Raw genomic sequence first — 26,486 nt, forward strand, 5'->3', positions numbered from 1 at the left:
AGGCAAGTGCAGGGCCATGACGACACAAACCACGTCATTATGTCCCCCCCCCCTGCTGTGTAATTCCGCAATTTGCTAGGTAAATTAGTAGAGATTAGCGTTGTCCATCGAAGGACACAACATTAAAGGTTGATGGTTACAAACCATTGCTAGAAATCCTTTGAAGGTTGAACCATCAATGGTTGCATGTCAAACATAAGCACACCATGGCTGTGCACACACATCTCCACCCTCAAACTGTTGTCACCGATGTATGGCATCGTACCTCCCCAAACCAGTAATTGTTCGTAACCATCGATGGTCAATGACCATCCCTAGGTGGAAGTCGAGATGATGGACTACTCTTCTGAGAATCATGAGAACCTAAATTCCGAAGTGAAAAGCAAATTATGGACGTATAAATTTCAGTCAGCAGCGCCAGATTTCCACCTCATATTAATAAAAAAACGACAGTTGGATGGAGTCCATGTTGTACCATATAACTAGCATACCACCCAACATTCTAAAGTCTAAAAGAGGGATGGTGCGTACCCCCAAAAAGGGGGTGGGACCTATTGTTGAGGGGCATGGTTTATCACTGATGGGCGTGATCTCATCGGGCACCCCCGTTTCATCACTCAGGGGACATGCTCAGCAGTCCCGAAGGTGCCCCCAGAAACTCTGCCTGCACGAGCAGCGGTGTGTGCTTTCCCCAACTTCCCGCCCACACCGCAGCCCGCGGTGGGACAGTCCCACAAAAGCGGGACAGTTGGGAGGTATGAGCATGTATCCTCAAATTGATGTACCATGCAAAAAAAATAAAAGCTGTCAGCTTGCCTCAATGTGTAGGTGGCAAGAGGGATTTACTTATTACACTATAACCTGAAACCTGCTTTGCACACATTACTATGATGTTAGTGAACAACAGCCCCCTCAGGGGAAACCACGAGGGGGCACTGAGAACAGCTGGCTATGGCCTTGATCCTTCCTCCGTTCGCCACCGCGACCGCTTTCCCGGCACGCGGTGTCACCTGAATGAATGGGGAGCGCGGGGGGCCAGTGACGCAGCTCTGACGTCACCAGTGACGCCGGACACCCGGAAGCGGAGTGCGCTCGGTGGAGCTGCTGGCGGCGGCGGTTGTTCTGTTGTTGCCGGAAGTATCCCAGGCGCGTCCTCAGCACCGCGTCCATCCCCGCGCAGCCCACAGTGGCACGGCAGGTAAGCGCTGACCGGGGACGGCGGGTGACCTCGGGGCTTGCCCGGTGACAGCTTGGCCGGGGTTTCCCTGCCATCAGGCCCAGGGCCTCTCTATGCCCAGCACCGGGGTCCGACACTCGTGTCTACGCGGCATGTGACGTAGGGTAAGCTGACATCCCGGAGCGCGTCAGGGTCATTCAGCTCCTGGCACTGTCCGGTCGTGGAAGGCCGAGCATGCCCTGATAGGCGCAGTATGACAGGGCATGCTTGGAACTGTGGTTCAACAATTGCTTGACAGTCACAAGTGGCTTCAAAGACCAGAGACTACAGCTGAGTGGTTGCAAATCCAATGTACTACTCTCTAGTGTGTAGGTTATACAGCCAGTAGCAGTGCACTGGGAACTAGTCACCAAGGAAAGTCCAGTAATATTATTAGTCTAGGACACAGGTTTTTAAACTTGTTCTTCAGGACCCCAAACAGTGCCTGTTTTCCAGGTCTTGCAGGATCACAAGTGAAATAATTGGCTCCACCTGTGGATCTTTTAAAATGTGTCAGTGAGTAATGAGTACACCTGTGCACCTGCTGGGTGACCTGGAAAATGTGACCTGTGTGGGGTCCTGAGCAGTGTTGCCAACTCTGAAATGTAAAACAAGCAACATATAAGCAAAAAACAAGCCCAGAACAAGCCCAACCCAAATAAAAAGCCCAATTTATGGGGGTGTCTCGTCTTCACGCTCTAACTGCTTAACTTCTTTTAGTCCCCCTCTTCTCTAACCTAAATATATTAGTGTATGCACAGCCTTATCTGCCAATATTGCTTTTCTCCCTCTACACCTGCCTCCATATTTTTACCTCCTCCCTCTTTCATACCTCTTTCCCTTGCCAGTCTTCAGGTGGGTACACACTTGCCGATGTGTGTACCCATCATTGCGACGCCCGACCACGCAATATATATCGGGCAGTCGATGCATACTGCACGATGTGTCCAAACGTCCGATATGTCGGGCACCGTCTCCATCCAATATGCCAGCACCAGTATCTGGGTCATTCCATCGGCCCTACATGCAGGCCGATGGACGACCCGCAGGAGTGCGCAGGGTCACGCATAGTGGGTACACATTGGCACTGTTTGGGGTCCTGAGGACCGAGTTTGAGAACCTGTGCCCTAAGGGTTATGACTAGAATAGAGGACTGCAGGGGACCTGTGACGTCATACCCACGTGACCCGGCATGAAAGGGGGAGGGGCGAGGATGCTAACGGGGGACCAAAATTGTGCGCTCGCTACGCTTGCTGCGCTTCGGGCACAGTGGCTCGCGTATTTATTCCTCCTCTATGCCCTAGTGGATGGCAACGCAGGAGCGGATCAGCCCTCCTGCAGCGGTCACATGGTTGATATACGTCACAGAGGTCCTTTCTGCACATAGGAGCTAGCATCAACCATGCCCTAAGGGCAGTGGTTTGACCGTCTGAAGCATCCTAAGTACGCTCCAGGCGGCACTGCTGCATAGATTCTGGCTGTTATTCTAGGAACCCTGCTAGCCAGATGAGTCTAGCAGAAAAAAGCTCCAAGGGCCAGACCAAATGATTCCGTGGACCTTATACGGCCTCAGAGCCTGAGGTTCCCCATCCCTGATTTAGAGTGTAGTTGGGTATAAAATGCCCCCAGTATGTATTCAGATTGTGTTACTGTATATAAACACACAATATGGTAAGTCATACCTGCACTTGGAGCCTGACTGCTTATTCTTGCCACTTCCTGCTGTATAAATTGAATATTCTAGCGCCCAGTTTGGGGTGCGGGGCACAGTATGAGTACCTCTTATCATTAGTGTAATGTGGAGGAAATGGAATCTGACAGACTGGTGGCCCAGTACTTTCTTCGGTGGGATGAGAGTGGTCCTGCAGTAGCCAGAACTAGGGTGAGGCGGGGGTCTCCCTCCAGCTGTCTATTGGCGCTAGACACGCGCCTTACCTCATTAGATAATGGATATTAAATTATTTAAATTAAAATATCCTTCTCTGCAACCGTGTTTACCCCCAACTTAATCTGTTCTTGCATCTAGAGGTGGCCATTAAAAATTGTGCCATTGCTGCCTTTACAACATGCCTTGCGTTGGCATATAACAGTTGCTTGGTTTCAATTTGATGTTTAACCATGGTAGTGTACGTGCCCAGCGGACAGCTGTAGTTTTTGCATAAGCAATGGAGCTCTACTAAGTCATTTTCCTCTTCCTGGTGTACGCAGCAGGAGTGACGTCGGCAGCCATCGAAAAGAAACCTGATGGTGGGAACCTTTGTAATCACCGGTGTTGTAATGGCAAAAGTATCGTCACAGAAACATTGATGGCTGTCCACCATCGGTTTCTGGTGGCCATCTCTACTTATATCTATTTTGTGACTTCTGTAATAAAATATAGCATATATATGTTCCAGGGCGGCCCTGTTAATTTAAAGCAGTATATTTATTGGTGGCTGTAGTGCCCGAAAAGTGGAATTCCTTATTGCTGTATATCGTGGTCATATGGGAAGACTATACGTGAGCATTTACCTTCTTGGAACTTGGTAGATTGATATACACCACAATCCCCATTGAGATATTGGCAACTGCAGTCTAAAGCATTTTGCCTGAAGCAAGAAATAGATCTATCTCATGCATTTGTTATATTGCAGTTTCTGCATAGTTACATTTCTGTCCCCAGTCAAAGGGTTCTGATACAAATTACTCTAACCTGTAGAATTCACCTGAATTAATCTATGTAGGCCTGTTTATCTTCCTGAAGAACTGTGGAGATATTACAAAATATTTCATCTGGTGATGCTGGCTATTTCCAGTTTCTGCCAGCTTGCTCCATTGTGCTCACTAAGTATTCACCATCTCTGATGTCCTTGATCTCACCTGGGTAACTCTTATTCAACGTACAACCAGTCACTAACGTTAACTACACTATCTGTCACTGTGACTGTTACATTAAGTTCATCAGTAGAAAGAAATGAAGTTGAAAATGTATTGCCCTATATTTCATGGAATGAACCAGATCGTTAGATTTAGGGGGTATTCAATTAGGCTGCGAAAAGTCGGAATCAGCAAACGTAATTTTCACCTATTTCAATTATCCCCGTATTCAATTTCAAAGACTTTTCGCAGGCTCGAAAAGTCTTTGAAAAAAAAAACGGGGATAACTTTTCACCATGTTTTACATGGCGAAAAAAAGTGCAGAATTGGGGTTTAGGGGTGCAGGCTTTAAAACAATAGCCTGCACCCCTGGGAATAGCTCCTAAAAGTGAACTGTGTCAAAAAAAGTAAAAAAAAAATGGGACACCCCAAAATAATTATTTTTATTTTGGGGTAAAAAAAAAAAAGGGGGGGGGGACAGTGTTTTAAAAATGGCGAAATAGGTTCAGGGCTATTCTGCAAGTATGCGGCAGGTGTTTTCTAGAATAGGCTATTAGCGGCAGGTGCATTTTTGCAGAATTTAAAAAACATTGTTTAGGGACTTAAAAATATGCTAGTACCCATTTCATGTACCCAAAATTTGATGGGAACACTTTTAAAAACGAAAAAATAAACCTAAGTGCTCTTCTGCATCACTTCTTCAATGTCGGGAAAAAACACCTGCCGCGGCTATTTAAAAATGCAGAACACATTCTGCCGTGCTAAACGGGTACCCACAGTGATCCCCCATGTCTGGACATCATGAGGGGGGTCCCAGGATTAATTCCTGAAAATGCCCCTATTTTTCTCGATGCCTTTCCACAGGCTCCTGTTTTCACCGGCTCTAAATTGAATACGGGGATAAAGCGGGCACGCGTCCGATGCTTTATCCCCAGAAAAGCTTCGATGTGGAGCAAAAAGTCAAGCACGGACTTTTCGCTCCAATATTGAATACGGGCCATAGAGAGATAATCGCTTTCATTAAAAACAAAATTTTACGTTTCTTTGAATTAATTGAGTGAGTAGAAGTAGACATTAGTAAAACAAAGAATATATACAGTGCCCGAGAAACACAATGTATATAAAATGTAATGATAAATATCACAAAAATAAACATGAAAAATGAGCAATCAAATGATATACATGTACTAAAACAGCAATATGTGAATCCTAGAAAGGCATTATTATTATAATCCTTAATTTATATGGCGCCACAAGGGTTACGCAGCGCCTTACACAGTACATAAACAAGTGATCACATGTTAGGCTATGGCAGCCTAATAGTAACTAAAAAATATTGCTCAAACCAGGTGTCCACACTGATTCCACCCCCACCCCTAACAACCTCCTCACACATCAAAGGGTTAGCAATCAAATAAACAAATGGTGAGTGGACAATATACCATCACAGATAGAGTAATTTCCTGACTTGAAACAGATTTTAAAACAATATGAAATACTGTATAGTCATTTACCTATCATTTTTAAAGGCTGTTCAATAGAAAAATTAAGCAGAAGTATATGCTGGGTGCAGTAGTTAATTACCTTTTTCAAGGTCACAAAAGCTGCCTGGATGCAGCGAAACGCGTAGGGTGTCATTTTGTTTACAAGCACCTTGTTACCTTCTGGGATATTGTTTGGATCTTGGACACTGTGCAAAATTCCCAGCCATTGGCGGATTATCACTACAAGAATCCGTTGCTTCCGCTGGATTAAAGCCTCAGTGTGGGACCATCGCTAATTCAGTACATCCTTGAGATTACAATACAAGCCGCACCTTGCCATCCTTTGGGACATTATTTGGATCTGGGACACTGTGTATTAATCCAGCTACTGGCAATTTATCATTACAAGGATCTGTTGTTTGTGTTGGACTAAAAAGCCTCAGTATTATACCATCGCTAACTAAGGCCACCCTTGAGACTGCAATATAAACCGGTAATATTATCTTTCTTTGCTGGACATTTATCATCTAAAGATTCAAATCCTGGTGCTTTGGTATATCCATTATATATAACAGTGCCTACAGGGTGCAATACGTGTATGCCTTTCTAGGATTCATATATTGCTGTTTTAGTACATGTATATCATTTATTTGATTGCTTATTTTTTATTACATTTTGTATACATTGTATTTCTCGAGCGCTGCATGTATTCTTTGTTTTACTTCTTGGGAGATTGGCTACCTCTGTTTTGCAGCTGTTTCTAGTAGCAACTTGTCATAGCGCCCTCTACTTCATTTATTTATAATTTCTTTTTCATTAGAAGTAGACATTAGGGTTGTTTTATTAACAGATATTTATATAGTGCACACCTATTCCGCAGCACTTTACAGAGAATATTTTGGCCTTTGACATCAGTCCCTTCCACAGTGGAGCTTAAACTCCATATTCCCTTCCACATGTACACACACAGGGCTGATTCTGAGTTGGACGCACTGCGCCGATGTCGGACGTAGTTGAGTGATATTTTTTCTGGGGTTTTTTTTTTTAGTATGCGTCCATTTTCCATGTGCACAGCTGCAGTTGCGTTTGAAAGAGATGTCTTGAAAATGTATTGGGCGTTCCTGGGTTATGACAAGGAGGTGGCTAAGCAGATGCATGGACATGGTCCGTTTTATGGGAGTGTCGCTACAGTAGTTGCGAATTCAGATGTGCAATCGTTCACATTGGAGGTCATACTCTGCTTCTAACATGGGAATGGTGCACGTTTCAATGGTGCAACTCATGGTTGCTACTAAAGATGCACCAAGTGGTATTTTGAGCATGTAACAGCATTTCAGTCCTTGCAAATTCATAGGCATTGTTGTACACCACCAAAGGGCTTCTAGCAGTATTTACATGAAGTCGGAGATACTGATGCCACTGCGTTGAGCTCAAAATCGACCCAATGCACTTTAGGGTTCATTTTTGCTGGGAGCCACTTAGCTTGGCAGTATATTTTTGGATTGTGGAAGAAAGCGGAGTGTACAGTATAATTGCAATTGTTTTGCCATGTAGCGATCTTCCATGAGCAAGTCATGGTTACAGTGTTTCAAAATCCCAAATGCAATGGTTACAGATTCTTAGTAATATGCTCAGACTGGTTCCCAGACTTGTTTGCTCACCCTTAGGGGGTGATTCAATTGTTTTATCACACCCTATATCCTGTCTAAAGTGATGGAAGATTGAAATTCAATTGTTCTGGGGCTCACTAGCTTTATTGCGCATGTCACGCCCATATAGACAGCATTTAGCCACTAAACCTGTCTAAAGTACTGGTTAAGGCACCCAAACCACGGTCTTTTTGCACGTTTCTACTCTCCTCTGGTGGGTGCAAGAAGAAATGCCGTTGGCTATCGCGCTCGAACGGAGCAACAATTGAATTGCTCCGTCAGGCGCTCATTAGGCAGAGCCGCCAGAATAGCATTTGAATTTCCCCTTCGTGTATCACCAATCTTAACAATTTAGTAGTCATTTCAAAGAAATAACAAAGTTTTTTTATTTCACTTTTAAATAGCCACAGTTACAAATAGGACATACTCAAAGTGTACACTGCCACCATCATTTCTTGTTCCACATTGGTCTGCACGCAGTATTTTTATCATCAAAGGAATGGCTATTTAACTAATAGCACAGTGTAAATGTGAAATGTCTTGAGGCATCACTATCAGCTTGGTTGAACAGTTTGGGGACTGCAGTGCAATAAGACTTGGGGGTCTATGTACTAAGCCTAGGATGGTACCAGCCAATCATCTCCTGTCATTTTTCAAACACAGCCTGTAAAGTGACAGTTAGTAGCTGATTGGTTGGTACTTTCTCCATCCACTTTCTTTCTCCAAGGCTTAATACATAGACCTCATAATGTCAGATCCAGAACGTGATGGTAACACTGCTCTTGCAGTGTACAAATGTCATGTTTCACAATGTTGTAATATGGTTTGCAGTCTTGAAGCTCCAAATTAAGAGGTTTCTGTGTCTTCAACATTAGTGTTCACTCTAGGTCCGACGGGAGGCAGAGTGCCGAACCCAGAGTTAGGGCACTTTTGCGCATGGCCAAAGAAAATGGGCGTGTCTGAATGACGCGTCCCCTTTTCGTCACTCCTGGGGGCGTGCCTGGCACTAACGGACATGCCGGGCAGCCCCCAAGCGCTGCGGCCGGCGTCCATTCACCGCAGGAGGCAGAACCCGCAGGCTGTCTCAGTGGGCCGCCGCGCTGGAGGGCAGGGCGCGTTCTGCCCTTCAGAAATAGGGCAGGGCGCGTTCTGCCCTTCAGAAATAGGGCAGGGCGCGTTCTGCCCTTCAGAAATAGGGCAGGGCGCGGCGCCCCGCTAAAACAGCCTAGCGGGAACACTAAACATGGAGTTATTTGTTTTATTTCCCTTTTACAAATGGTTTGAGATGGATCATTATTTTAGAATACATTATCCATTCTCTCTATATACAGGCTTTAAATTTCAAGATCAAATGTTGCCTTAAGGTGCATACACACTAAACAATATTTTGCACGATTTGCCCGATTTTGGAATGACAAATTGTGTAAAATATGTCCAAATCGTGAGTGTCCACTCACGATGCGCATAACCGCGGGTCGTACGTCGTATTTTCAGATATTGCCTATAGCAGGCAAGATCTGGCAATCTTGTACATGACGCACTGGAAATCGTTAAGGACGCACGATAGATCGTTGGTCAGTTTGGGCACTTTTTTTTTTTTTTTTTTATATATATTTTCTACCACCATATCGTGTCCTGGAGTGCTGGGGAGAGTTCAAGGGAAATCGCTCACGTTATCACATCGTGAGCACATCGTATAGTGTGTACGCACCTATACACCCTGTTTAACACTTATCATGGTTACTTCTGGTCTAGGTATTTTTAGACTTTGCATGTGACATTTTGGGACATTTTGCTTCTAAGTTATGGTGTTACCACTGACCTAACCAGTATAACTCTGCTGTATTGGTTATTTAACAGACCATTGTTTGTAAATAATGGTCTGACTTATCAGACTGATATTATTATTAGTGGCCAAGTGGTTAGAGAGCGAAGTGCACACATTGCATTCAGATTCACCACTAAACGACTCAGAGAACTACAGTAATAAGCTTTTTCCATGTGTAAAGTTCATCCTGTGGGCAGGCATTTATGAGTACATACATTAGCTGGAGAAAGTCAGATACCTTTTTAGAGTTGTTTTTGGTTTTGTGCGTGATGCTTGGGCAGAGGTGTGGACGCAAACTGATGAGTCGCTTTTCTACATATAAACCTTAGTCATATTTTTGCACCACTCCCATGCTTTTCCTTTGAGCTCATAGTAGTCTACGTAGGTGAAGTTAAAGGTCATATACAGTAGATGTTTCCTAGTTATTAATCGGCTTTTGTTGTTCTGCAAAAACTTGGTGTATGGACTTTTAGGGCACTGGGTGGTCAGAATGACTTGGAGGCCTAGTTTATTTCTTATTGGCATGTAGGCATACAGTATGCAGGTATGAATGGGGTACTGGTTGTGTGGCCTCACTCACTATTTGGTCATTGGCCTGGGTATATATTCCATGGAGCCCATCTGTATTGCCAAAGGGTTAATCTATATAATGGCTTGGGAGCATACTGATATTGACTGTAATCCTCCATGAGGATGTTGCTGCCCTGGGTGACCAAATCTAATGGTAGTTACACTGATCAGCCGTTACTCACTTCACTTCTCAGTGGTTTTAATGTAACATTAATTATATTAGGCAACAAGTGAACAGTCGGTTCTTGAAGTTGATGATGTGTTGGAAGCAGGCAAAATGGGCAAGTGTAAAGCTGCATACACACACAAAGATTTTCTGTCCAACCATCCAACTAGTTGATTGGTTGGAATGAAAATCTGGTAAGGTATGAAAACAAATGACAATCAGCAATTTGCTCCCAAACGCTGGAAAATGGACAAAAACTGTTGTTTGAACAAATTGTTTAGATCAAACATTTAACAAACTTGTCTGACGACCATTTTCATCTGTTTTCTGGCATTTAGGAGCAAATTGCTGATCATCAGTTACTCCCATATGTTACCAGATTTTCATTCTAACCAATCAACTAGTTGGATGGTTGGACAGAAAATCTTTGTGTATGCTGCTTAAGGATCTAAGCAACTTTGACATGGGCCAAATTGTGATCGCTAGACGACTGAGTCAGAGCATCTCCAAAATGGCAGGTCTTGTGGGCCGATCCTTGTATAAACCAGTGAACCGGCGACTGGGTGATTGACTCATTGGGCGGAATTCAATTGATTACGCGGCCCGGATCTCCCGTCTAAAGTGGCGGGATATCGCGGGCCGCTATTCAATTGAGGCCGTTGTTCGCGCCCATAGAGGTCAGGTTTAGCTGTGTAAAGCAGCTAAACCCGACCAAAGTGCTGGGCGCGACCGCGAAAAGTGCTATTTGGGCACCCAAACAGGTTACTTTTCGCACATTTCAGCTCTCATCCCCATGGGGCTGCGAGCTGAAATGTAGCGCTGGCAGCTGATCGTGCCCGACAGGAGCAAGAATTGAATAGCTCCGTCGGGCGCGATAGGGGCTGGAATCAATTGAATTCTGCCCATTGATGTACCAGGGGAATGAAGACTAGCCCGTCTGGTCCTATCCCACAAAGGAGCTACCATAGCAAAAATTGTTGAAAGTTTTTGCTGGCTATAATAGAAAGGTATTCAGAACACACACTGCAGCTGCAGACCTGTCAGAGTGTCCATGCTGACACTTGTTTACTGCTGACAATGGGCACATGAGCGTCAGAACTGGACCATGGAGCAGTGGAAGAAGGTGGCCTGATCTGATGAATCACGTTTTCTTTTACATCATAGGTTCTCAAACTCTGTCCTCCTGACTCCAGACAGTTCATGAAATAGTGAAACAATTAACTCACCTGTGGAAATTTTAAAATGTTAGTGATGTATGAATACAGCTATGCACCTGCTTGCTGACCTGGAAAATGTGTATTGTTTGGAGTCCTGAGGGCAGAGTTTGAGAATCACTGTATTACATCATGTGGTTTGGCCGGGTCCATGTGCGTCATTTACCTGGGGAAAAGATGACACCAGGATGCAGTGTGGGAAGAAGGAAAGCCTGCGGAGGCAGTGATTTACTGTGCAATGTTCTGCTGGGAAACCTGGTCCTGGCAGTCATGTGGATGTTACTTTGACATTATTGCAGACCAAGTAACATTTTGCTCACACCCTCAGGGCTTTGGGGATGGTCGCTAGTACCAGACATGCCTTAACTGCACCTTTTAACATGGCTAATCCTGTGCATTAGGGCGCGAGTATGCAGCCGTTGCAACCAGCAGGGGGCAGTTCGTGTAAACGACTGAATTTACTCCTGGATCTTTAGACTGGAACTAATTTTTTCAAACAATCGAATCGCCCCTAAAGGATCTGCTGCTAACGTCTTGGTGCCAGATACCACAGAACACCTTCAGAGGTCTTGTGGACTCCATGCCTCGACGGATCAGCTGTTTTCGTGGCACAAGGGGAGGACCTACATAATATTAGGCAGGTGGTTTTAATGTTATGGTCGATCAGTGTATTCCAACTTTAATTCTAAACTGGTAACATTAGGTTTACAGGGGCATGTAAATATACCTTATATTGTGTGCATTGGTGTAAACTTGGTTATCTCTTTGGGAGCAGGGTCAGTAGAGAGGAAGGTAGTACAGCCACGTTTGTGATGTAATCATGCTGGTTATGTCTGTAACCAGCATGGATATTATGCTCCCCTCTCCATACATTGCTGTTGTATTTAGGTTTCTGGATCTTGTAAGTCACTGGTCCTGATTCAGAGGTAGACTGTAATGCAGCTGTGACTGCATCTTTTAACGCAGCGCAACTGCGTCTTTATGCTAATGCCACAACTGATGGGATTCATATAGAGACACCCATTGGCTGCAACTCAAATCCGCTGCTTTGCATAATAAGTTGCACCATCGGTCGCACCATTTGACTTTAAAGCAGCCCTATGGTTTCTCGGAATGTCCGTTGGAACATGGCTGCCAATGCAACTGCGAAAAAAAGATGCTTCCGCTGGGATTGACATGATCTCTTATAGTTAGCCACCACCTCTGTGGCCACCGCGGAATGCCCACTGAAATTGTCTCTCTGCATCCAAATTGGTTTGGCGGTAACCATCGGGACACATGCACAGTGTGACTCCGATGTACGCACAGACTGGAAATATTGACCGCCTGTGACCAAAATTTGCCAATGTGCCCACCGCTGGATCAGGCCCGCAATCACCCATTTTCCCCTAGTGTATTGTATTGTCTTATACATTGGCAAAAGTTTGCCCTTTGGCAGGATTTGAAGAAAGTGGCAAAGTGTGTAAACGGTGATTCATCCTTATGCCCTTTATTTCCAAGTATTTCCTTTTAATAAAAGGCCTAGTACTCACTCTGTTACCCTGCTGGGGTGTGGTATATTTTGTCAATATTCCAAATGTCGACAGCACACTATTGACATGGCCTGAATGTCAACAGCACACTGTCGACATGGCATGAAGGTTGAAAGCCCACTCTTGACATAGTGTGAATGTCCACATGGAGCGAACTGATGCCAAACCCTAAAATCATGTGTCCTCATTCTCACTATATATACCTTATGCTGAATATAAAAGATTGTTACAAAAGTTCAAAGTTGTTTATACACCATATTGCTTATAACTTTGGAGATGGGGCTGGTTGATCCTAATCTGGCTTCGCTAGATATTCTCACTGATTGTAAAGCTGGCCAGACATCTAAAGATTCTGTCCAACCAGCCAACTAGTGGATTGGTTGGAATGAAAGTATGGTAAGGTAATGGTAAGGTATACAATCAGCAATTTGCTCCCAAATGCTGGAAAATTGACCAAAACTGTTGTTTGAAAAAAATAGTTTATATCAAACATTTAACAAACTTGTCTGAACGACCATTTTCATCTGTTTTCTGGCATTTAGGAGCAAATTGCTGATCATCATGTACTCCCATACCTTACCAGATTTTCATTCCAACCAATCAACAAGTTGGCTGGTTGGATGTAAAGGCCCCCATACATCAGAGATGGATTGCAGCAATCGTGCAATTTGCAATCGATTATGTATAAAAATCTGCAATGTATGGGCTTCACAGATCGCAGATTGCAACCAAAAAGTTCTTGGAATTGTTTAATCAGATAATCCAACATGTTGGATTTCACAGATCGATTGGGGCTGTAGATTGCTAGTGTATGGACATGATCGGCAGATTTGCAGATCGTTACTAGTAAAATGAACGGCCTTTCAAGATTGCCAGATCTGTGTTTGCTGCAATCGATCTGCAAATAATTGAAAAAGATCTGTAGTGTATGGGCGCAGATTGCTCGATTGGGAAATCCTAAGATCGGGCAATAAATCTTCAAATTGTTCAATTGTGGTTTTCAGATTGCTGATGTATGGGGGCCTTATGTTGGTCTAGTGTGTGGCCAGCTTAAGGCTGTGTGTGAACATGGAGTAATTGACATAGGAATCATCCTGCATTGGCTTTAGAGGTATGCTTCATTGGCCACTTATAATGTCTTTTGCACTAAATACATTTGCAAATTGTATCTATTCCCCAGAAACCCCCCCCCCCTCCCAATGCTTTTTGTATTCTCCTTATTTCTACTCAGTTTTTTTTTTATATATATATAAAATTCCAATGTTTTCCTTTCCATGCCTCCTTTACTGCAGAAAGATTATGATTATGGACCAGTCCAGCAGTGAGTCAGATGAGAAGCATGTTAGAGTTTCCTTCAGAGCTGTGAGAATCTTTCTGTCTAAATAAGCAGGTTTTTTTTTCTGCAAGAAAGAAGTGTACTCTTCGCAGTGCCTTGCAAAGTTTTGAGGTCCTTGATTCACTTTGACAAGTCTCAGATTTTATGTAGTTAGTCCTAATGTTTCATACAGTTATTATTTTAAATAGTTTTTAAAGCTACGCTAGTAACCTGTAACAGTGCAGGCAAGCCCAGGGGCTGCTGTTTGCTTCCTGAAAGTAGAAATATGCAATGATTTATGCTATAAAGCCACTCCCACCTTTTTTGCATTGCAATCTGTAACAATTTTAGCCTTTATCCATGTCTCACATTCTCCGCATACCTAATGTGATATTGTTTAAACTCCAACTTGTATATAAATGTGCTTTAACCTTCTGCGAACCAGGTGGAAAAAATCAACATGGTGAACCCTGTGTGGTATCTCTTACCCCATACTATATTTCACCATTAGTATACTAATTTAGTATGACAGTAATTCCATCTGTCATAACATCGATTCTTCTCCCTTAAGGTATAAAATTATTAAAAAGGGAATAAACTTTTTAATCTTCTAAAACAAGAAAAAAAAAAAAACAATTTATTAATAAACTAAACTTATACGTCTTCTAGTAGCAACTTTTGAAAAAGATCATTGAAACACATTTGCATCACAATCGTTAATAAAAATTAAACTTATGAACAATTAAGGTGCATACACACGATTTTTTGAACAATTATCGTTAAACGATATCGTTTGTAAAAATCGTTCACTTTCTGAGTCAAACGATGAACGATTATCGTTCATGCGCGTTCACGTTTGTAGTTCAGCCAGACTTGTCAACTGAACGATTTTCAGTAAGTTAATATGCAAAAATCGTTTGTAGTTCTAAAAATCGTTCATTACATTTAGTAAATGAACAACTTTAGTAAACGATTTTAGTTAATTTTTTCAAGGGAAAAAATCGTTTACTAAAATCGTTCATTAACTAAATCGTTGTGTGTGTATGCACCTTCAGAAATAATTCAAATAACCTTATAGTCAACTTGGTCTTAAGGTGCCTACACACAGTGTGCTCACGATGTGATATCGTGAGCAATTTCCCTTGAACTCTACCCGGCAGCTCCCAGGCTCTATAGGATAAGATATGGTGCTAAAAAGTGTCCAATCTGACTAGAGATCTATCTTCCACAAAATTGTGTATGAGATTGGCAAATCTTGCCTGCAGTAGGCAAGATTTGAAGATGCTAGCGTTCCCGCTAGGCTGTTTTAGCGGGGCGCGGCGCCCTGCCCTCCTTCTGGAGGGCAAAAAGCACCCTGCCCTCCAGGAGGAGGGCAAAAAGCGCCCTGCCCTAACAGCCTGCGGGAGCCGTTCTCACCCGCGGGACGCAGTGCCCCGCGGGTGGACAAACATGCGGTGACCCGGTCACCGCCGGAGAATAGACGCCGGGCGCATGCGCCCGACATCTATTCTCCCTTTCTGCAGCGCTTGGGGGCTGCCCGGCATGTCCGTAAGCGCCGGGCACGCCCCCAAGTATGACGAAAAGGGGACGCGTCTTATAGACACGCCCCCTTTTCATAACCACAATATTGCCCTCTCTAGCTCCGGCGCCCTGCCTGCCGCCGGAGCTAGAGGGAACACTAGATGCGATGTACGAGCCATGGGTATGGGGATCGATTTGGACATATTTTACACGATTTGTTGTTCTGATGCGTCAAAATCGGGCAAATCATGTAAAATATCGTCTAGTGTGAACGCACCTTTAATGAGATCACTCTTGGCTGACATAAAGGCAGGTGCCGAACCAGGTGGGGTATGAGATGCCCACATGCACTTTCCGCACGTGTACTCGCTGCGCTAGCGTTCGCCGCACTAAACTGCTGTCACTGCACAAACTGGCAATGTCGATGCAGTATTTTCAAAAAAGTTCTAGGTGTTTAAATCTTGCTAAAAAAAAAAGGCATACCCCATCTAGTTTACCAGAGGTGAGTAATTAGTTTTTTGACTATGAATACAGCCTTATATTCTTCACTAGTATCATCTCTTAAGTAAATGTAGGGTATGGGACAGAAAAAGGCACCTCTTTGAACTGTAATGCCATGAGTGGGTATGGGGTCATTGGAAACTGTAGTTTCCATTTTCGGGCCAGTTTTCACACCTCTTGCCAGCTTTAAAAACTTGCTGCCAGTCAGTATGAGGCCTAACTAATAATGCTGTTTTTGTAATATGAAAGCCGTCATACTTTGTATTTTTCTAATAAAACTGTTAACGGATGAGTATATAAAATATTTTTTATGTGATAGTGCTAGTACGTCTCTGTGAAGCTCACCATTTAGTACAGTTCCTCTGGGTTTGCTTTCTCATCCCCAGGCCCCCCTTTATCTCTTGTCAGAGGTCTTCTAGATGGAATTAGGGTTGGCTATAAATACCTACCCTCCAACATGACCCATTCCATTAGGTACAAAACACTCTGCTCCTGGACTTCCCACCTAATGTATGATTGCAGTCACCTGTGTTGAGCTAGTTAATTGATGAGACAGGTGTTTCACCACAGGTGACTGCAATCATATCTTAGGTGGGAAGTCCAGGAGCAGAGTATTTTGTACCTAATAGAACGGGTCATGTTGGAGGGTCTGTAAATATCCGTTACTGTAATTTATTTGTAAAGCGTCTCAAAACTCAGTGCTGTTCAGTTAGAAGTCATAGAAAATGCATATAGCACATAAAGGAAAGGTTGATGTGAGAAAACAGTAGAAGAGGGCCCAGCTACTGAGATCCTAAACAACCTATGGATAATTTAGGTCAGGATGAGGCCTGGAGAAAAAGAAAACTGAACAGGCAAGGGCATATCGGACGTAACTCGATAAGTTGGCTCCAGTCTGCAAAATGGAATATGTGAAACTATGGTCCCTTTTTATGAAGGTACACATTAACAGATTAATGTGCCAAATTATCATTCAAGTCATGTTGGGGACAGCGCAACACATAGAAGACTGGGCAAGAATAGCCATTGGTAGTACCGTGCATGCAAGCACTCCAGGCTGTTGGCCAAGGATTTGAAGATGGCATTAGGTATTGTGGCTTAAACCCCCAAAATCTTGCTTTTCAGACTTGATAAATTGGTGAAAAGAATTATGGGGACTGCTGTACTTCTATAAAAGTTCTCTTTGCCTGCGTTCGGCCTATGTTGAATAGTCCCAATATGAAAAAGTTGCCTTAATAATTTAGAAAAGCCATTTCCTATGATTTTGGCTTTATAAATGTATCCTCTTGTCTAGTTTATATAAAGTCTCCCCTGCTAGGTATGATTAAGCACACAGGACATAGAGGATAGTGTGCCTTTTAATGAGAGCAAATACCGGTAGCTTATGTCCAATTCTCCCAAGCACATGTAATCGTTCAGAAGCATGACTTGCAGTATTTCTGAGAGTGCTTCGCTGTGTTTCTGCCATACAGTATGTAAATAAGTAAGTGAATGGAATGCATTACCTCTTATATGACATTCCCCCAACACAGCAGTGGTGTAATGGCCTGGGATTTGACTACGATTAGTTTATATTTCTTTCTTTTTGGCAGGAAACTTTATAGTCAGCAAGTTCCTGCACAGCATCATGGTTATGTGCTGCCATGTGCAATAAGTCTTTCTGTTAAATGAAGTTAAAGAGCGTAGGTAGGCAGAGGAACTTCCTTGTGTGTTACTATAGTGTGCAGCCACCAGCACGTGGGAGAGAGGGGAGTGTTGGTCTGGTCTGTGGGAATGTGAGCTCTGCAGAGCCTGTAAACAGGCGATGAGTCAGAGCATTGCTATGTCACACAGTGATCGGAGGGCCTCCCTCAGTGTGGCTTCCTTCTGTGTAAGCCAGTGGATGCACTCATGCAATGTCTTTACAGGGAACGGGGCCTCCTCCAGCTTATTTACACATTACGCGCTACGCCAGGGTACAGTCTTTATACCAGGTGAGGACTCAAACTCTTCTTGCAATGCTGAATTCGGGACATGCTTGGAATGTACTCATTTGATCTCCTAGGGAGGAAGGAAAGCTGAATTAGCAAAGTGATAATTCCCACAGGCCTGTTTTGTAGTATGCATGTGTGTGCTTTTTTTTATTTTTTCCCCCCAAACTCTAATTAACAGACAATTTTAATTAGAAAGTCAGAATTGTATGAGCCGTTCACTTATTCCAGGGGAGATCCTCCCAACTGCTAAACAATCCCCATGATGTTTAGACCCTCTTGTGACTTGATGACAGTAGCACTTGCAGTGTAACAGCAGGGAAGCCTATGTTGGTCCTGCTTCACCTTTTTTTTTTTTTTTTTTTAAATATAGGTGCTTGCTTGTATACAGAGATATGTATATCACCAAAGCACATGTGCTCCATAACCGTAGCAAGGGAGAAAATAGACTACAAGTGTAACAAGTGACAGGAAATAGTGATCATATTTTTCCCATGCAGGTTTCATGTGCTTTTCTACTGTAACCATCCATCGCTGCTAGTCAGTGGCGGCAGCAGCAGCTTCAGTCTGTCCACAGGTAGCTGATTATGGCTTATGGTTTGCAGGTAGCTTCTAACATTCCTATATACCAGGAAGAGAACACTTTGATTTCTCCATGAAAATGATAAAACATTTTTCAGTGTTCAAGCAGTGATTAGATTGTTAAAGCACTTTCTCTAATCAGAATGATGTCACTGAAATGACCTATCTTTCAGTGACAGAAGACACTGTAATCTCACTGTTAATGATAGCGAGCCCTGTTTTGTTGTGATCATGCTTGTGACACTTTCCCTTTCATTATGAGATGTCAGCGGCTAGCCAGCTGTGTGTGTTGTGTGTGGTTAGTAATGACTTGTTTCATCTTTTCAAGTCCAGAGTTTTGTTTATGAATTTCTGATTCCTATTGCAGCAAAGTAAACACTTAGATTTCTGTGCCAGTGTAATCCTATGGATTATAAGGTTCAAGCAGTAGTGAAGAAGAGAGGGCATCAAAGCATTAAAGGAAGATAATATTATGAAGGATCAGCTCCTTACCCAAAAAAGTTGCCACCGCATACTGTACCAATCCATTTTTGTTTTGTTTTCTTTACTCCAGTTGTATTGTTTATTATGTTTTTGACCTTCTGAGATCTTATTTAATCATTTGAGTGCTTTGCTTCCCTACACACCCTCCTCTGTGCTATCAATGACATGGTTCGCTCCTTCCCTTCTGCTTTGTTGGGTTTGCCCTCAAGTCATCCGCACCCTTGGACCCTTCTCTTTTTTTTTTCTACTCCTTTCCCCTTCTTCTTTTGTCTCCATGGTTACAGTCTCCAAGTTGGCTGGTTTTTGATGGTTTCCACGGCAACCATCCTTGGGAAATCTGTAGCGTCTCCGCTGCATTTTCTTTTCATCAATGATTTAAATGCCGGGTTTGTAATAAGCAGTGTGACATTGTCATATTGCGAGAAGGCATGAATCCGGTTCCGGTGCTCTTTGTATGATTGTAGGGGGGTGGTTCCCGACCTCTATTTCTGCAACTGTGCGCTTTCCGATTTGGCATCTGGCATCTAAGCAGCTGCAGGTTTTCAGTTCCTAATACGCTTACTGGACAGGTTTGCTGGATCTCCAAACCTCTACGTGCTGTTTTTAGCTTTAGGTTGACTTCCATTTTCTCAAGCTTATTGTGTGTTATCCAATCTTAATTGTTTATCTCCATGGTAAGTCGATTTCAATTACCGTGACATTGGGTCTTCATATTGCTAATCTAGACAGGACACATTGATGCTGTATGTGTAATATCCAATATATATATTTAGCTTTTAAGAAACATACACAAAGAAAAATTGATCTTTAACTAGACCTGTATTTTTTTTTTTTTTGTTTTGTTTGTTTTGTCCTATTTTGTGTTTTTTAGTTGCTTTTTCTGCACCATTCTGTCCTGGTGATTGTTTACAGGTTATGACGACTAATCTCAAACCAAACAAGGCATTAAAGGTAAGATGAGCTCCTCATTTCTGGTGCATTTCGTTGTTGTATTACAAAGTGTGTTCTGATATAGATCTAACTTCATTTAGAAAAAGTTCCAAAGAAAAAACACTTCCAACTAATTTTTATGTTCATGTTGACCCAGCTTGGCACTTTGAATCAATTGTATAATTATCGTATAATTTGAATAAACATATATTGATATTTATTTGTAGGGAAGCGTTTGCGACCCATTGTATACTCAGTGCTGAAAGTAAAATGTTGCAGCATGTACTAGTAATCTTCTCTGTTGGCAATGTGAGTGAGCCTTATCAGAAAAGCGCAGCATATAGACATGACTGATAATAGCGCAGACTTTATCTAGACGTGAGATCCAGGTTCGAAGCTCTTACTGAGGATAACTTTATGGGGGCAATTCAATTCATTGTGATGTTAAATAGTGCTGGGAATGAGTTCCCGGAACTATTCAATTGGCTGCGCTGTTAACCCTGACTAAATGATTTTTGCTTGCACCCTCCTGAGGTGCGCGCAGAAATCAGACTATGCTACGATGCTGACTTTCGGGCTTAGCGTGTGCGCGCAGCAGGCACTTAAGTCAGAGAATGCAAGTTACCGCAACTAAACACCAAGCTTTAGGCGCCGTAACCTGCATCTCCCGACTTAAGGTCAGGGCACGATTGGGACAATTGAATAGCTCTGGGAACTCATTTCCAGCACTATTCAATATCTCACTGAATTGAATCGTTCCCTATGGGGTGAAGTTATATTTTGTGTATAAAGGGTCTTTCTGTGTCACACAATTCAGAATGTGGCCGCAACTGACTTTGTACTGCACATACGCAACATAGAGCAGCTACGAGTCGTGCGCAAGTCAGTCACTTCTCACCAACTGCTAAATAGGTGGCAAAGGGGCATTCACAAATTAAAAAAGACTCCAGTGGGCGTGTAGTTGTGACCTATTCTGAGTTGGGAGTAGTATGGATTGCGCACACCTTATTCAGTCACATCTTCTGCACCAAGCATGGGGTAGATGTAAGTGCCATTACTAGCGATGACAGCTGCTCTCTTGGCCAGAAGTCTGGGGTCGGAACTATCATTTAGATGCGTACAAATATGGGCAGATAGTTGCAAAGGACTTACGATCACTGTAAGCGCCCGGAATTGCGACCGCATTATGTGCAACAGAATCAGGACCATAATGTGCTACTTTAGGTTACTATGCAGTATTTTACATTGGATTTTTCTTTCATAATAAAAGCTAGATAGTACGACTCCTGTGCATATTTTGCGCCTGATCAAGTTGGAATCTGTTGTATTAGAAGTTTTCGCATTTAGAACTTCCCAAAGGTCCTGTTGTACCAATCTGAAACAAAAGAAGGAGTTTTGCACTTAAAAATCAATGGTATTAATTCCCTTGCTTTCCAATAATAGTACTTTGTTGTGAAGCCCTCTTTTTGTACTCTGCACTGTTTTCCCAGTTATCCATGCCCCTGGGTCCTGCCCCTGCCAAACTACTATTATAGGGAGCAGGATATTTGTTTTTGAAATAGGGGAAAGTCCTTTTTAGGTGGATTTTTTTTTTTTCCCCCCTTCTTTAAATTTGTTTAGTCTGCATATCTTTCATACATTGTACTTTTACACACGTATATACATCTTTTGTGCAAGTTGTCATATATTTTAAAAAGGTCTTGCAATTAAAATGACGGGCTTGTTCACACATGCGCTGGCAAAATTGGTAAAATGCATGAAACCTACCATGCACTTTAGCAGGATTACACTTAATCTATAGTGCTGGTAGAGTGCAGAAACACACAGGGAATTAGTCGCTTTTTAATCCTGTTAAATTTAGTGAACTATTATGTTTGTATCACTGACTTTTTTGGCCTTTTTTTTGTTTTCATGCATTGTTAACGTATGAAAAGCACAAAAAAGCAAATAGGTGTGAACGTGCCCTGAATATTTTATATGCAATTTTTGTTGAATGTTTTGAAATCCTGAGCATTTAACTTTTTGTTTTCTGGCTTATATGATATTATTTTGTCTGCCTTTTTTATAAGGCAATTTATTGTTTGCATATAATACCTTTATTCCAAACCATGTGATGTAATTTTTGTGGCAATTTATTTTCACTACTTTCTTCCTTTCTTGTTTGTTTTTTTTGTCTGCTTTGTAAATGTGTGTTATACACTAAGCAATGAGAAACACATATTTAGGTCACGATCTTTTGTCGCAGCACTTTAATACGTTTCTATATTTAGGAGAATTATAAATAGATCGCCTGCCAAGTGTAGTAATCTGTGGCTTACCCTGTACAGGTAAAGAAGGAGGCCGGAGAGAACGCCCCAGTATTAAGTGACGATGAACTCGTGTCCATGTCTGTGCGGGAGCTAAACCAGCACCTCCGAGGTCTCACTAAAGAGGATATCATCCGCTTAAAGCAGCGTAGACGTACACTCAAAAACCGCGGCTACGCTGCCAGCTGCCGAGTAAAACGCGTCACTCAGAAAGAAGAGCTGGAGAGGCAGCGAGTGGAGTTGCAACAAGAAGTGGATAAGCTTGCGCGGGAGAACTCCAGCATGAAGCTCGAGTTAGATGCTCTACGTTCCAAATACGAAGCCCTCCAGACCTTTGCCCGCACGGTTGCCAGGGGCCCCATCACCCCGACCAAGGTTGCCACCACCAGTGTCATCACTATTGTGAAGTCAGCTGACATTTCTGCGTCCATACCCTACTCTGCAGCGTCCTAGTATCTATGAAAGGCGAGAACTAGCAGCCTTTTAAAGGGACATTGAGATTTATTATTTCTCGGTTCCTGTCTTGCCTATACAAATGTTAGGCATTGCCTTTATTCCATTGTCCAACCCCAACATGATGCATAGAGGCAACAACACAAGATCAGAGCACTATAGCCTTGCATTTGTAACAGGGAATTTGGCTCATTACTTTTTGGATGTGGTTAATTGTTTCAATGTAATTATTAATCTGGCCTCATGATAAATTTATGGATCTTCTCGGACCCTTCATAAACATACGTTTAAGAAAGTTACGTTGGTTTAACACACTTTTTAATTTATTTATTTATATTTTGAAAGTGCATAAAAAATATATATATTTACCTGTACTGTTTCCAGGGGCAAATTTTTTTTATTGGTTTACATGTGGACACGCGGTCCTGTCAGTAGAGGGCGTACACGCTGCACCTTTCATGTTTTGTTGAGAGATGACTTAGCCAAGTGAAAACAAGTTTTTGTTTCATCCCATTGGTGTTTAAAGTGGTTTGAAAATGGCTTTTCTATTGAAACTCAGGATTTCTTTAAATAATTGAGTTCATTATGCTGTTATAACAACTGGTTTGCAATAGTACAATTCTCATTCTCTGAGCGGATGTCCTGAATGCTTAATTTAAATTACTAATTATTTACAGGCTATTTCTAATGCACCTGTACTTGTTTGCTCTGTAATCAACTACATACAATCTATGTAGACTGCAATCTAACTTCATACTGTTCAGTAAAAAAAAAATTAAGAGGGTTTCAAATTCTGCATCTTAAATTGTAGATACTTGGACATCCCATATGGTTTTCCATTATTTACTGTTTTGACACTGCCCTGTCATCAGTCCTTGTGTCTTATACAATTATTGAACCGTACACCTTGTAATGAGGTTTTATATTGCCAGATTGAGAATTGTAAATTGGGGTAACAGCTGAATGCAAAGGCAGATTATTTGATGGTTGCAGTAAGTGTGTCTTTATAATGAGCAGATTTTGTGGCTACAGAAATATATGTATTGTGCTGTAGGGTGTTTTGTAAGTTGTTTTATACTTTTTATAAGCTTAGTGTCTAGAAATAAGTACACAGTGCTGAATGTAATGAAGAAAGTTATTGGTAAAATGTGTTTTGATAGACTGCATGAAGCCGACTTCTTGAAGGTATTCTGGGCCATTGTCTCAACAAGGATTTCATGAAAGCATTATTGTCGTCTTTCGTTGGCACTTAGTAGGTGTTGGTAAAACTATCAGTTGTTTAGTGTGTACTTTGGCTTGAGCCATGGATTGCGGCAACAGCAGGAATTAAATTTTAAAAGTTTATTGTAAAGGTTAACCTCTTTAAAGGGACATTGTTTTTATAAAGTATAGTACTTTATAAACAAAAAAAAGTTAAGTGTTTCAGACTAAACTTTAAAAGGGCTTTGTTACAGAACACAAATAAGAGGACTTGTATTATAAAATGCAGCAGTTAAAACATTGATAATCAAGAGCCTGTATAAACCTCGATTGTTTCCTTTTTTGATAATTGATGGTTTTCCTTTACAATCTGAGTTTGTACGGGTGTGTATATCGTGAGGCAGACTGAGGTGGCAGGTTTAGAGGGGCAGAAACTTTTAGGAAATTAGTTTAAAATGTTTTATCTTGCTCACATTTGTGTGTTCTACCCTGGTGGTGACAGGTGGCTTACAGTGTACTGTACGCTGACAGAAATGTTGGTTTGTGTTAGAGGCGAGAGGGGTGCCATCTTGCCCGCCACCTCAGGGTGGCATACACAGTTCCTGAGCGTTCCAGTCTTTTATGCGAGAGAGGTGGTAAAGAGCTCAAAGTCTGTGACCAAGGAGAAAGCAGAGGGATTAATAAAGCAGGTGATTAAGAATGTGCTTAAAATCGCTTAAGCTGCATACACACACAACGATTTAGTAAATGAACGATTTTAGGAAACTATTTTCGTTCATTTTTTTCAAGGGAAAAATGACAGAAAATCATTTACTAAAATCGTTCATTTACTAAATGTAATGAAGATTTTTTTGAACTACAAACTATTTTTGCATATTCCCTTACTGAAAATCGTTGCGTTGGTCAGTCTGACTGAACTACAAACGTGAATGCGCATGAACGATAATCGTTCATCGTTTTAACTCGGAAAGTGAACAATTTTTTCAACGATTGAACGATAAACTATATCGTTAATGATAATCTTTCAAAAAATCGTTGTGTGTATGCACCTTAAAGGTTAAATAAGAATTGTGCGCGGTAATCTGAGAACTACGACAAATGCATTGTTCATTTCTGCCATTATAGGATATTCAGAACTTCCCTAGGGGTGCGTTTTGTGATCATTCGGCTGCTCAGTAGTCTCAATCTTTTTGACCTATTTCTTTTAAGGAAGGGATGTTCTATAGTTTGAAAATCTTGTTTCAATTAACCTATTAGAAGTATAGATGGAGATTCAGTTCTCAGCGATGCGCAGCTGTGCACATCACCGTATATTAAGCTAGCTACTTATCCTCTATGAGGGAAAATTAGTGATGTTACTAGCCCGATCGTGGCCATCCCAGATAATCCAGTCACCACTGTTTAGTTGATAGCTGTTTTGTATTTAATGACATTTTGACGAAAGTCTCAATCAATTGTTACTGTGTTTTTTACTTTTTATTTTTTTTCCTAATGGTCTGAACTTTTCTTATGCTGCAAACAGGTAGCTAATAATATACCTATTGAACTGGTTAGGTAAATGCTACAGGCTACATGAACGTAGAACACAAAAGCTATCTTAAATACATTAATATGACCGTGTTTTTAAAAGCAGATTTACATTTTCAAAAATTGTGTCCATTTTTAAAGCAGATTTTGTTTGAATGCATTTGTTTTAAAGTCTTAGCTGGGTACACACCTAAAGATTATCTGTCCAACCAGCCAACTAGTTGATTGGTTGGAATGAAAATCTGGTAACGTATGGGAGTAAATGATCAGCAATTTGCTCCTAAATGCCAGAAAATAGATGAAAATGGACGTTCAGACAAGTTTGTTAAATGTTTAATCTAAACAATTTGTTCAAACAGTTTTTGTCCATTTTCCAGCGTTTGGGAGCAAATTGCTGATTGTCATTTGCTTTCATACCTTACCAGATTTTCATTCTAACCAATCAACTAGTTGGATGATTGGACAGAAAATCTTTAGGTGCGTACCCAGCTTAAGACTTTAAAACAAATGCATTACTTATGAGGGCTCTCTCTCTTCCTAGTCCAAAAAACGTCTGTCGCATCTGTACATGTTCACAGCCTCTTCCATTTTACTCTTTCTCTGAAACGTACAACAATTTTTCAGTATTATCTTCTCTGCAATACACATCATTCACCATATTCCAAAGAAAGTGTTTTTTTTGTTCAGCTTTATAGAGCAGAGTTTGTTTGTGAAGGTGTCTGAGTTGTATCCATTACATATAGTTGGTCAAATTCCCTGGATAATACGACAAGACTTATAGTTCCAAAAACAGAAAGAGGGGCTTTTAAAGACAGTAAAATAATTGTGCTTGCCGTCTAATGAAAAAAACATGCCTTCATATGTTTCTGACCAGCCCTACTCTTTCAGGACCTCGTGTCATGGATCCATGCCAGCCCATCTTAGTGTTAGGGCAAGCGGCCACACAAGGTCTTCAAAGCATTTTTAAGAAATTCATATATTGATTCTATATTATAATACACAAATGTGTGTTTATTTTATTTTGTTTCTTTTTTTTTTTTTAAATACTATTTATTTGACGTGTGCCAAATGGTTTTTGGCTACGAAATTTCTAGCCCGAACTGTCACTTTCCACCCATCCTCTCAGGAGGGAAGGAGTCAAACAAAATAAAAGGGACCTGGGCGTCATTATGCTGTTGATACC

General features: G+C 41.9%; 1 protein-coding gene across 4 annotated transcripts; it reads left to right on the forward strand.

The window, feature by feature from the left end:
• The first annotated feature begins 1,050 nt into the window (after positions 1–1,050).
• MAFK (MAF bZIP transcription factor K) lies at positions 1,051–25,481 on the forward strand. 4 transcript variants are annotated; one of them, XM_088451883.1, is made up of 3 exons: positions 1,051–1,198; positions 19,759–19,838; positions 22,145–25,481. In XM_088451883.1, exons 2-3 carry the CDS (start codon positions 19,803–19,805, stop codon positions 22,574–22,576), a joined length of 468 nt encoding a protein of 155 aa, XP_088308009.1. In that variant the 5' UTR covers positions 1,051–1,198; positions 19,759–19,802; the 3' UTR covers positions 22,577–25,481. The 4 variants fall into 4 exon arrangements, with proteins under 4 accessions (XP_088308009.1, XP_088308007.1, XP_088308008.1 ...); XM_088451881.1 differs by lacking the exon at positions 1,051–1,198 and adding an exon at positions 17,657–17,825; XM_088451884.1 differs by lacking the exon at positions 1,051–1,198 and adding an exon at positions 17,889–17,922.
• Positions 25,482–26,486: the final 1,005 nt, after the last annotated feature.

This window comes from Taudactylus pleione, unplaced genomic scaffold, assembly GCF_031769625.1.
Source record: "Taudactylus pleione unplaced genomic scaffold, aTauple2 ptg000032l, whole genome shotgun sequence".
NCBI lineage: Eukaryota > Metazoa > Chordata > Amphibia > Anura > Myobatrachidae > Taudactylus > Taudactylus pleione.